At 42.0% G+C, this 14836-nt stretch overlaps 1 protein-coding gene across 1 annotated transcript in view; it reads left to right on the top strand.

Moving 5' to 3' along the window:
* LOC115125006 (protein CBFA2T1-like) overlaps positions 1 to 14836 on the top strand; it is a 181116-nt gene that overhangs the window by 117817 nt on the left and 48463 nt on the right. The window contains 1 exon segment of the mRNA XM_065018163.1: positions 5940 to 6132. Coding sequence (XP_064874235.1) covers positions 5940 to 6132 — 193 coding nt within the window.

The raw sequence follows: 14836 nt of genomic DNA, 5'->3' as shown, positions 1-14836 counted from the left end.
CAGTACCTTCCCCCTGATACAGTACCTTCCCCCTGATACAGTACCTTCCCCCTGATACAGTACCTTCCCCTGATACAGTACTTTCCCCTGATACAGTACCTTTCCCCTGATACAGTACCTTCCCCCTGATACAGTACCTTCCTGATACAGTACCTTCCCCCTGATACAGTACTTTCCCATTATACAGTACCTTCCCCTGATACAGTACCTTCCCCTGATACAGTACCTTCCCCTGATACAGTACCTTTCCCTTGATACAGTACCTTCCTGATACAGTACTTTCCCCTGATACAGTACCTTTCCCTGATACAGTAACTTCCCCTGATACAGTACCTTCCTGATACAGTACCTTCCCCTGATACAGTACTTTCCCTGATACAGTACCTTCCCCTGATACAGTACCTTCCCCTGATACAGTACCTTCCTGATACAGGTACTTCCCCCTGATACAGTACTTTCCCCTGTTACAGTACCTTCCCCCTGATACAGTACCTTCCTGATACAGTACCTTCCTCCTGATACAGTACCTTCCCCTGATACAGTACCTTCCTCCTGATACAGTACTTTCCCCTGATACAGTACCTTCCTCCTGATACAGTACCTTCCCCCTGATACAGTACCTTCCTGATACAGTACCTTCCTCCTGATACAGTACCTTCCCCCTTATACAGTACCTTCCCCCTGATACAGTACCTTCCTCCTGATACAGTACTTTCCCCTGATACAGTACCTTCTCCCTGATACAGTACCTTCCCCCTGATACAGTACCTTCCTGATACAGTACCTTCCTCCTGATACAGTACCTTCCCCCTGATACAGTACCTTCCTCCTGATACAGTACCTCCCCCTGATACAGTACCTTCCTCCTGATAGAGTACCTTCCCCTGATACAGTACCTTCCTGATACAGTACCTTCATCCTGGTACAGTACCTTCCCCCTGATACAGTACCTTCCCCCTGATACAGTACCTTCCTGATACAGTACCTTCCCCCTGATACAGTGCCTTCCCCCTGATACAGTACCTTCCTCCTGATACAGTACTTTCCCCTGATACAGTACCTTCCTGATACAGTACCTTCCTCCTGATACAGTACCTTCCCCCTAATACAGTACCTTCCTCCTGATACAGTACCTTCCTCCTGATACAGTACCTTCCCCCTGATACAGTACCTTCCCCCTGATACAGTACCTTCCCCCTGATACAGTACATTCCTCCTGATACAGTACCTCCCCCCTGATACAGTACCTTCTCCCTGATACAGTACCTTCTCCCTGATACAGTACCTTCTCCCTGATACAGTACCTTCCTGATACAGTACCTTCCTCCTGATACAGTACCTTCCCCCTGATACAGTACCTTCCTCCTGATACAGTACCTTCCTGATACAGTACCTTCCTGATACAGTACCTTCCTCCTGATACAGTACCTTCCCCCTGATACAGTACCTTCCTGATACAGTACCTTCCTTCTGATACAGTACCTCCCCCTGATACAGTACCTTCCTCCTGATAGAGTACCTTCCCCCTGATACAGTACCTTCCTGATACAGTACCTTCATCCTGGTACAGTACCTTCCCTGATACAGTACCTTCCCCTGATACAGTACCTTCCTGATACAGTACCTTCCCCTGATACAGTACCTTCCCCTGATACAGTACCTTCCCCTGATACAGTACCTTCCCCTGATACAGTACTTTCCCCTGATACAGTACCTTCCCCTGATACAGTACCTTCCTGATACAGTACCTTCCCCTGATACAGTACCTTCCCCTGATACAGTACCTTCCCCTGATACAGTACCTTCCCCCTGATACAGTACATTCCCCTGATACAGTACCTTCCCCTGATACAGTACCTTCCTGATACAGTACCTTCCCCCTGATACAGTACCTTCCCCCTGATACAGTACCTTCCTGATACTGTACCTTCCCCTGATACAGTATCTTCCCCTGATACAGTACCTTCCCCTGATACAGTACCTTCCCCTGATACAGTACCTCCCGCCTGATACAGTACCTCCGCCTGATACAGTACCTCCCCTGATACAGTACCTTCCTGATACAGTACCTTCCCCTGATACAGTACCTTCCCCTGATACAGTACCTTCCCCTGATACAGTACTTTCCCCTGATACAGTACCTTCCCCTGATACAGTACCTTCCTGATACAGTACCTTCCCCTGATACAGTACCTTCCCCTGATACAGTACCTTCCCCCTGATACAGTACTTTCCCCTGATACAGTACCTTCCTGATACAGTACCTTCCCCTGATACAGTACCTTCCCCTGATACAGTACCTTCCTGATACTGTACCTTCCCCTGATACAGTATCTTCCCCTGATACAGTACCTTCCCCTGATACAGTACCTTCCCCTGATACAGTACCTCCCGCCTGATACAGTACCTCCGCCTGATACAGTACCTCCCGCCTGATACAGTACCTCCCCTGATACAGTACCTTCCTGATACAGACCTTCCCCTGATACAGTACCTTCCCCTGATACAGTACCTTCCTGATACAGTACCTTCCTGATACAGTACCTTCCCCTGATACAGTACCTTCCTGATACAGTACCTTCCCCTGATACAGTACCTTCCTGATACAGTACCTTCCTGATACAGTACCTTCCCCTGATACAGTACCTTCCCCTGATACAGTACCTTCCCCCTGATACAGTACTTTCCCCTGATACAGTACCTTTCCCCTGATACAGTACCTTCCCCCTGATACAGTACCTTCCTGATACAGTACCTTCCCCCTGATACAGTACTTTCCCATTATACAGTACCTTCCCCCTGATACAGTACCTTCCCCCTGATACAGTACCTTCCCCCTGATACAGTACCTTTCCCTTGATACAGTACCTTCCTGATACAGTACTTTCCCCTGATACAGTACCTTTCCCCTGATACAGTAACTTCCCCCTGATACAGTACCTTCCTGATACAGTACCTTCCCCCTGATACAGTACTTTCCCCTGATACAGTACCTTCCCCCTGATACAGTACCTTCCCCCTGATACAGTACCTTCCTGATACAGGTACTTCCCCCTGATACAGTACTTTCCCCTGTTACAGTACCTTCCCCCTGATACAGTACCTTCCTGATACAGTACCTTCCTCCTGATACAGTACCTTCCCCTGATACAGTACCTTCCTCCTGATACAGTACTTTCCCCTGATACAGTACCTTCCTCCTGATACAGTACCTTCCCCCTGATACAGTACCTTCCTGATACAGTACCTTCCTCCTGATACAGTACCTTCCCCCTTATACAGTACCTTCCCCCTGATACAGTACCTTCCTCCTGATACAGTACTTTCCCCTGATACAGTACCTTCCCCCTGATACAGTACCTTCCTCCTGATACAGTACTTTCCCCTGATACAGTACCTTCCTCCTAATACAGTACCTTCCCCCTGATACAGTACCTTCCTGATACAGTACCTTCCTCCTGATACAGTACCTTCCCCCTGATACAGTACCTTCCCCCTGATACAGTACCTTCCCCCTGATACAGTACCTTCCTCCTGATGCAGTACCTTCCCCCTGATACAGTACCTTCCCCTGATACAGTACCTTCACCCTGATACAGTACCTTCACCCTGATACAGTACCTTCCTGATACAGTACCTTCCCCCTGATACAGTACCTTCCCCCTGATACAGTACCTTCCCCCTGATACAGTACCTTCCTCCTGATACAGTACTTTCCCCTGATACAGTACCTTCCTGATACAGTACCTTCCTCCTGATACAGTACCTTCCCCCTAATACAGTATCTTCCTGATACAGTACCTTCCTCCTGATACAGTACCTTCCTCCTGATACAGTACATTCCTCCTGATACAGTACCTTCCCCCTGATACAGTACCTTCCCCCTGATACAGTACCTTCCTCCTGATACAGTACATTCCTCCTGATACAGTACCTTCCCCATGATACAGTACCTTCCCCCTGATACAGTACCTTCCCCCTGATACAGTACCTTCCCCCTGATACAGTACCTTCCTCCTGATACAGTACCTCCCCCCTGATACAGTACCTTCTCCCTGATACAGTACCTTCTCCCTGATACAGTACCTTCCCCCTGATACAGTACCTTCCTGATACAGTACCTTCCTCCTGATACAGTACCTTCCCCCTGATACAGTACCTTCCTCCTGATACAGTACCTTCCTGATACAGTACCTTCCCCCTGATACAGTACCTTCCCCCTGATACAGTACCTTCCCCCTGATACAGTACCTTCCTCCTGATACAGTACCTCCCCCTGATACAGTACCTTCCTCCTGATAGAGTACCTTCCTGATACAGTACCTTCCCCCTGATACAGTACCTTCCCCCTGATACAGTACCTTCCTCCTGATACAGTACCTCCCCCTGATACAGTACCTTCCTCCTGATAGAGTACCTTCCCCTGATACAGTACCTTCCTGATACAGTACCTTCATCCTGGTACAGTACCTTCCCCCTGATACAGTACCTTCCTGATACAGTACCTTCCCCCTGATACAGTACCTTCCCCCTGATACAGTACCTTCCTCCTGATACAGTACTTTCCCCTGATACAGTACCTTCCTGATACAGTACCTTCCTCCTGATACAGTACCTTCCCCCTAATACAGTACCTTCCTCCTGATACAGTACCTTCCTCCTGATACAGTACCTTCCCCCTGATACAGTACCTTCCCCCTGATACAGTACCTTCCCCCTGATACAGTACCTTCCTCCTGATACAGTACCTTCCCCCTGATACAGTACCTTCCTGATACAGTACCTTCCTCCTGATACAGTACCTCCCCCTGATACAGTACCTTCCTCCTGATAGAGTACCTTCCCCCCTGATACAGTACCTTCCTGATACAGTACCTTCCCCTGATACAGTACCTTCCCCTGATACAGTACCTTCCCCTGATACAGTACCTTCCCCTGATACAGTACCTTCCCCTGATACAGTACCTTCCCCTGATACAGTACTTTCCCCTGATACAGTACCTTCCCCTGATACAGTACCTTCCTGATACAGTACCTTCCCCCTGATACAGTACCTTCCCCTGATACAGTACCTTCCCCTGATACAGTACCTTCCCCTGATACAGTACCTTCCCCTGATACAGTACATTCCCCTGATACAGTACCTTCCCCCTGATACAGTACCTTCCTGATACAGTACCTTCCCCCTGATACAGTACCTTCCTGATACTGTACCTTCCCCTGATACAGTATCTTCCCCTGATACAGTACCTTCCCCTGATACAGTACCTTCCCCCTGATACAGTACCTCCCGCCTGATACAGTACCTCCCCCTGATACAGTACCTTCCTGATACAGTACCTTCCCCCTGATACAGTACCTTGCCCCTGATACAGTACCTTCCTGATACAGTACCTTCCCCCTGATACAGTACCTTCCTGATACAGTACCTTCCCCCTGATACAGTACCTTCCTGATACAGTACCTTCCTGATACAGTACCTTCCCCCTGATACAGTACCTTCCCCCTGATACAGTACCTTCCCCCTGATACAGTACCTTCCCCCTGATACAGTATTTTCCCCTGATACAGTACCTTCCCCCTGATACAGTACCTTCCCCCTGATACAGTACCTTCCCCCTGATACAGTACCTTCCCCCTGATACAGTACCTTCCCCCTGATACAGTACCTTTCCCTTGATACAGTACCTTCCTGATACAGTACCTTTCCCCTGATACAGTACCTTTCCCCTGATACAGTACCTTCCCCCTGATACAGTACCTTCCTGATACAGTACCTTCCCCCTGATACAGTACTTTCCCCTGATACAGTACCTTTCCCCTGATACAGTACCTTCCCCCTGATACAGTACCTTCCTGATACAGTACCTTCCCCCTGATACAGTACTTTCCCCTGTTACAGTACCTTCCCCCTGATACAGTACCTTCCTCCTCCTCAGCTGCTGAACTGCATCATGGACATGGTGGAGAAGACGAGGCGTTCTCTCACCGTGCTGCGGCGCTGCCAGGAGGCCGACAGGGAGGAGCTTAACTACTGGATCAGACGATACAGCGATGCGGACGACCTGAAAAAAGCCAGCAGGACCCAGAGCAGACAGCACAGTCCTACAGGACAGGACGACCTCACTACAGGTATAACTATCTACATTATAGTGTCAGTTATCAGACAGGATGACCTCACTACAGGTATAACTATCTACATTATAGTGTAGTATCAGTTATCAGACAGGACCCAGAGCAGACAGCACAGTCCTACAGGACAGGACGACCTCACTACAGGTATAACTATCTACATTATAGTGTAGTATCAGTTATCAGACAGGATGACCTCACTACAGGTATAACTATCTACATTATAGTGTAGTATCAGTTATCAGACAGGACCCAGAGCAGACAGCACAGTCCTACAGGACAGGATGACCTCACTACAGATATAACTATCTACATTATAGTATCAGTTATCAGACAGGACCCAGAGCAGACAGCACAGTCCTACAGGACAGGATGACCTCACTACAGGTATAACTATATACATTATAGTGTAGTATCAGTTATCAGACAGGATGACCTCACTACAGGTATAACTATCTACATTATAGTATCAGTTATCAGACAGGATGACCTCACTACAGGTATAACTATCTACATTATAGTATCAGTTATCAGACAGGACCCAGAGCAGACAGCACAGTCCTACAGGACAGGACGACCTCACTACAGGTATAACTATCTACATTATAGTATCAGTTATCAGACAGGATGACCTCACTACAGGTGTAACTATCTACATTATAGTGTAGTATCAGTTATCAGACAGGATGACCTCACTACAGGTATAACTATCTACATTATAGTGTAGTATCAGTTATCAGACAGGATGACCTCACTACAGGTGTAACTATCTACATTATAGTATAGTATCAGTTATCAGACAGGATGACCTCACTACAGGTATAACTATCTACATTATAGTATCAGTTATCAGACAGGATGACCTCACTACAGGTATAACTATCTACATTATAGTGTAGTATCAGTTATCAGACAGGATGACCTCACTACAGGTATAACTATCTACATTATAGTGTAGTATCAGTTATCAGACAGGATGACCTCACTACAGGTGTAACTATCTACATTATAGTATAGTATCAGTTATCAGACAGGATGACCTCACTACAGGTATAACTATCTACATTATAGTATCAGTTATCAGACAGGATGACCTCACTACAGGTATAACTAGCTACATTATAGTATCAGTTATCAGACAGGACCCAGAGCAGACAGCACAGTCCTACAGGACAGGACGACCTCACTACAGGTATAACTATCTACATTATAGTATCAGTTATCAGACAGGATGACCTCACTACAGGTGTAACTATCTACATTATAGTGTAGTATCAGACAGGATGACCTCACTACAGGTATAACTATCTACATTATAGTGTAGTATCAGTTATCAGACAGGATGACCTCACTACAGGTGTAACTATCTACATTATAGTATAGTATCAGTTATCAGACAGGATGACCTCACTACAGGTATAACTATCTACATTATAGTATCAGTTATCAGACAGGATGACCTCACTACAGGTATAACTATCTACATTATAGTGTAGTATCAGTTATCAGACAGGATGACCTCACTACAGGTGTAACTATCTACATTATAGTATAGTATCAGTTATCAGACAGGACGACCTCACTACAGGTATAACTATCTACATTATAGTATCAGTTATCAGACAGGATGACCTCACTACAGGTATAACTATCTACATTATAGTGTAGTATCAGTTATCAGACAGGACGACCTCACTACAGGTATAACTATCTACATTATAGTATCAGTTATCAGACAGGATGACCTCACTACAGGTATAACTATCTACATTATAGTGTAGTATCAGTTATCAGACAGGATGACCTCACTACAGGTATAACTATCTACATTATAGTATAGTATCAGTTATCAGACAGGATGACCTCACTACAGGTATAACTATCTACATTATAGTATCAGTTATCAGATAGGATGACCTCACAACAGGTATAACTATCTACATTATAGTATCAGTTATCAGACAGGATGACCTCACTACAGGTGTAACTATCTACATTATAGTATCAGTTATCAGACAGGATGACCTCACTACAGGTGTAACTATCTACATTATAGTATAGTATCAGTTATCAGACAGGACGACCTCACTACAGGTATAACTATCTACATTATAGTATCAGTTATCAGACAGGATGACCTCACTACAGGTATAACTATCTACATTATAGTATCAGTTATCAGACAGGATGACCTCACTACAGGTATAACTATCTACATTATAGTATCAGTTATCAGACAGGATGACCTCACTACAGGTATAACTATCTACATTATAGTATCAGTTATCAGACAGGATGACCTCACTACAGGTATAACTATCTACATTATAGTATAGTATCAGTTATCAGACAGGACGACCTCACTACAGCTATAACTATCTACATTATAGTATCAGTTATCAGACAGGATGACCTCACTACAGGTATAACTATCTACATTATAGTGTAGTATCAGTTATCAAACAGGATGACCTCACTACAGGTGTAACTATCTACATTATAGTATAGTATCAGTTATCAGACAGGATGACCTCACTACAGGTATAACTATCTACATTATAGTATCAGTTATCAGACAGGATGACCTCACTACAGGTATAACTATCTACATTATAGTGTAGTATCAGTTATCAAACAGGATGACCTCACTACAGGTGTAACTATCTACATTATAGTATAGTATCAGTTATCAGACAGGATGACCTCACTACAGGTATAACTATCTACATTATAGTATCAGTTATCAGACAGGATGACCTCACTACAGGTATAACTAGCTACATTATAGTATCAGTTATCAGACAGGACCCAGAGCAGACAGCACAGTCCTACAGGACAGGACGACCTCACTACAGGTATAACTATCTACATTATAGTATCAGTTATCAGACAGGATGACCTCACTACAGGTGTAACTATCTACATTATAGTGTAGTATCAGTTATCAGACAGGATGACCTCACTACAGGTATAACTATCTACATTATAGTGTAGTATCAGTTATCAGACAGGATGACCTCACTACAGGTGTAACTATCTACATTATAGTATAGTATCAGTTATCAGACAGGATGACCTCACTACAGGTATAACTATCTACATTATAGTATCAGTTATCAGACAGGATGACCTCACTACAGGTATAACTATCTACATTATAGTGAAGTATCAGTTATCAGACAGGGTGTCCTCACTACAGGTGTAACTATCTACATTATAGTATCAGTTATCAGACAGGATGACCTCACTACAGGTATAACTATCTACATTATAGTGTAGTATCAGTTATCAGACAGGATGACCTCACTACAGGTATAACTATCTACATTATAGTATCAGTTATCAGACAGGATGACCTCACTACAGGTATAACTATCTACATTATAGTATCAGTTATCAGACAGGACCCAGAGCAGACAGCACAGTCCTACAGGACAGGACGACCTCACTACAGGTATAACTATCTACATTATAGTATCAGTTATCAGACAGGATGACCTCACTACAGGTGTAACTATCTACATTATAGTGTAGTATCAGTTATCAGACAGGATGACCTCACTACAGGTATAACTATCTACATTATAGTGTAGTATCAGTTATCAGACAGGATGACCTCACTACAGGTGTAACTATCTACATTATAGTATAGTATCAGTTATCAGACAGGATGACCTCACTACAGGTATAACTATCTACATTATAGTATCAGTTATCAGACAGGATGACCTCACTACAGGTATAACTATCTACATTATAGTGTAGTATCAGTTATCAGACAGGATGACCTCACTACAGGTGTAACTATCTACATTATAGTATCAGTTATCAGACAGGATGACCTCACTACAGGTATAACTATCTACATTATAGTATCAGTTATCAGACAGGATGACCTCACTACAGGTATAACTATCTACATTATAGTGTAGTATCAGTTATCAGACAGGATGACCTCACTACAGGTATAACTATCTACATTATAGTGTAGTATCAGTTATCAGACAGGATGACCTCACTACAGGTGTAACTATCTACATTATAGTATAGTATCAGTTATCAGACAGGATGACCTCACTACAGGTATAACTATCTACATTATAGTATCAGTTATCAGACAGGATGACCTCACTACAGGTATAACTAGCTACATTATAGTATCAGTTATCAGACAGGACCCAGAGCAGACAGCACAGTCCTACAGGACAGGACGACCTCACTACAGGTATAACTATCTACATTATAGTATCAGTTATCAGACAGGATGACCTCACTACAGGTGTAACTATCTACATTATAGTGTAGTATCAGTTATCAGACAGGATGACCTCACTACAGGTATAACTATCCACATTATAGTGTAGTATCAGTTATCAGACAGGATGACCTCACTACAGGTGTAACCATCTACATTATAGTATCAGTTATCAGACAGGATGACCTCACTACAGGTATAACTATCTACATTATAGTGTAGTATCAGTTATCAGACAGGATGACCTCACTACAGGTGTAACTATCTACATTATAGAATCAGTTATCAGACAGGATGACCTCACTACAGGTATAACTATCTACATTATAGTGTAGTATCAGTTATCAGACAGGATGACCTCACTACAGGTATAACTATCTACATTATAGTATCAGTTATCAGACAGGATGACCTCACTACAGGTATAACTATCTACATTATAGTATCAGTTATCAGACAGGACCCAGAGCAGACAGCACAGTCCTACAGGACAGGACGACCTCACTACAGGTATAACTATCTACATTATAGTATCAGTTATCAGACAGGATGACCTCACTACAGGTGTAACTATCTACATTATAGTGTAGTATCAGTTATCAGACAGGATGACCTCACTACAGGTATAACTATCTACATTATAGTGTAGTATCAGTTATCAGACAGGATGACCTCACTACAGGTGTAACTATCTACATTATAGTATAGTATCAGTTATCAGACAGGATGACCTCACTACAGGTATAACTATCTACATTATAGTATCAGTTATCAGACAGGATGACCTCACTACAGGTATAACTATCTACATTATAGTGTAGTATCAGTTATCAGACAGGATGACCTCACTACAGGTATAACTATCTACATTATAGTATCAGTTATCAGACAGGATGACCTCACTACAGGTATAACTATCTACATTATAGTGTAGTATCAGTTATCAGACAGGATGACCTCACTACAGGTATAACTATCTACATTATAGTGTAGTATCAGTTATCAGACAGGATGACCTCACTACAGGTGTAACTATCTACATTATAGTATAGTATCAGTTATCAGACAGGATGACCTCACTACAGGTATAACTATCTACATTATAGTATCAGTTATCAGACAGGATGACCTCACTACAGGTATAACTAGCTACATTATAGTATCAGTTATCAGACAGGACCCAGAGCATACAGCACAGTCCTACAGGACAGGACGACCTCACTACAGGTATAACTATCTACATTATAGTATCAGTTATCAGACAGGATGACCTCACTACAGGTGTAACTATCTACATTATAGTGTAGTATCAGTTATCAGACAGGATGACCTCACTACAGGTATAACTATCCACATTATAGTGTAGTATCAGTTATCAGACAGGATGACCTCACTACAGGTGTAACCATCTACATTATAGTATCAGTTATCAGACAGGATGACCTCACTACAGGTATAACTATCTACATTATAGTGTAGTATCAGTTATCAGACAGGATGACCTCACTACAGGTGTAACTATCTACATTATAGAATCAGTTATCAGACAGGATGACCTCACTACAGGTATAACTATCTACATTATAGTGTAGTATCAGTTATCAGACAGGATGACCTCACTACAGGTATAACTATCTACATTATAGTATCAGTTATCAGACAGGATGACCTCACTACAGGTATAACTATCTACATTATAGTATCAGTTATCAGACAGGACCCAGAGCAGACAGCACAGTCCTACAGGACAGGACGACCTCACTACAGGTATAACTATCTACATTATAGTATCAGTTATCAGACAGGATGACCTCACTACAGGTGTAACTATCTACATTATAGTGTAGTATCAGTTATCAGACAGGATGACCTCACTACAGGTATAACTATCTACATTATAGTGTAGTATCAGTTATCAGACAGGATGACCTCACTACAGGTGTAACTATCTACATTATAGTATAGTATCAGTTATCAGACAGGATGACCTCACTACAGGTATAACTATCTACATTATAGTATCAGTTATCAGACAGGATGACCTCACTACAGGTATAACTATCTACATTATAGTGTAGTATCAGTTATCAGACAGGATGACCTCACTACAGGTGTAACTATCTACATTATAGTGTCAGTTATCAGACAGGACGACCTCACTACAGGTATAACTATCTACATTATAGTGTCAGTTATCAGACAGGATGACCTCACTACAGGTATAACTATCTACATTATAGTATCAGTTATCAGACAGGATGACCTCACTACAGGTATAACTATCTACATTATAGTATCAGTTATCAGACAGGATGACCTCACTACAGGTATAACTATCTACATTATAGTATCAGTTATCAGACAGGATGACCTCACTACAGGTATAACTATCTACATTATAGTATCAGTTATCAGACAGGATGACCTCACTACAGGTATAACTATCTACATTATAGTATCAGTTATCAGACAGGATGACCTCACTACAGGTATAACTATCTACATTATAGTATCAGTTATCAGACAGGATGACCTCACTACAGGTATAACTATCTACATTATAGTATAGTATCAGTTATCAGACAGGACGACCTCACTACAGCTATAACTATCTACATTATAGTATCAGTTATCAGACAGGATGACCTCACTACAGGTATAACTATCTACATTATAGTATAGTATCAGTTATCAGACAGGATGACCTCACTACAGATATAACAATCTACATTATAGTATCAGTTATCAGACAGGACGACCTCACTACAGGTATAACTATCTACATTATAGTATAGTATCAGTTATCAGACAGGACGACCTCACTACAGGTATAACTATCTACATTATAGTATCAGTTATCAGACAGGATGACCTCACTACAGGTATAACTATCTACATTATAGTGTAGTATCAGTTATCAGACAGGATGACCTCACTACAGGTATAACTATCTACATTATAGTGTAGTATCAGTTATCAGACAGGATGACCTCACTACAGGTATAACTATCTAGATTATAGTGTCAGTTATCAGACAGGACGACCTCACTACAGGTGTAACTATCTACATTATAGTATCAGTTATCAGACAGGATGACCTCACTACAGGTATAACTATCTACATTATAGTAATCAGACAGGATGACCTCACTACAGGTATAACTATCTACATTATAGTATCAGTTATCAGACAGGATGACCTCACTACAGGTATAACTATCTACATTATAGTATCAGTTATCAGACAGGATGACCTCACTACAGGTATAACTATCTACATTATAGTGTAGTATCAGTTATCAGACAGGACGACCTCACTACAGGTATAACTATCTACATTATAGTGTAGTATCAGTTATCAGACAGGATGACCTCACTACAGGTATAACTATCTACATTATAGTATCAGTTATCAGACAGGATGACCTCACTACAGGTATAACTATCTACATTATAGTGTAGTATCAGTTATCAGACAGGACGACCTCACTACAGGTATAACTATCTACATTATAGTGTAGTATCAGTTATCAGACAGGATGACCTCACTACAGGTATAACTATCTACATTATAGTATCAGTTATCAGACAGGATGACCTCACTACAGGTATAACTATCTACATTATAGTATCAGTTATCAGACAGGACGACCTCACTACAGGTATAACTATCTGCATTATAGTATCAGTTATCAGACAGAATGACCTCACTACAGGTATAACTATCTACATTATAGTATCAGTTATCAGACAGGATGACCTCACTACAGGTATAACTATCTACATTATAGTATCAGTTATCAGACAGGACCCAGAGCAGACAGCACAGTCCTACAGGACAGGACGACCTCACTTCAGGTATAACTATCTACATTATAGTGTAGTATCAGTTATCAGACAGGACGACCTCACTACAGGTATAACTATCTACATTATAGTGTCAGTTATCAGACAGGACGACCTCACTACAGGTGTAACTATCTACATTATAGTATCAGTTATCAGACAGGATGACCTCACTACAGGTATAACTATCTACATTATAGTGTAGTATCAGTTATCAGACAGGATGACCTCACTACAGGTATAACTATCTACATTATAGTGTCAGTTATCAGACAGGACGACCTCACTACAGGTGTAACTATCTACATTATAGTATCAGTTATCAGACAGGATGACCTCACTACAGGTATAACTATCTACATTATAGTAATCAGACAGGATGACCTCACTACAGGTATAACTATCTACATTATAGTATCAGTTATCAGACAGGATGACCTCACTACAGGTATAACTATCTACATTATAGTGTAGTATCAGTTATCAGACAGGACGACCTCACTACAGGTATAACTATCTACATTATAGTGTAGTATCAGTTATCAGACAGGATGACCTCACTACAGGTATAACTATCTACATTATAGTATCAGTTATCAGACA

This window comes from Oncorhynchus nerka, linkage group LG4, assembly GCF_034236695.1.
Source record: "Oncorhynchus nerka isolate Pitt River linkage group LG4, Oner_Uvic_2.0, whole genome shotgun sequence".
NCBI lineage: Eukaryota > Metazoa > Chordata > Actinopteri > Salmoniformes > Salmonidae > Oncorhynchus > Oncorhynchus nerka.
This window is presented reverse-complemented; position numbering and strand designations above follow the sequence as displayed.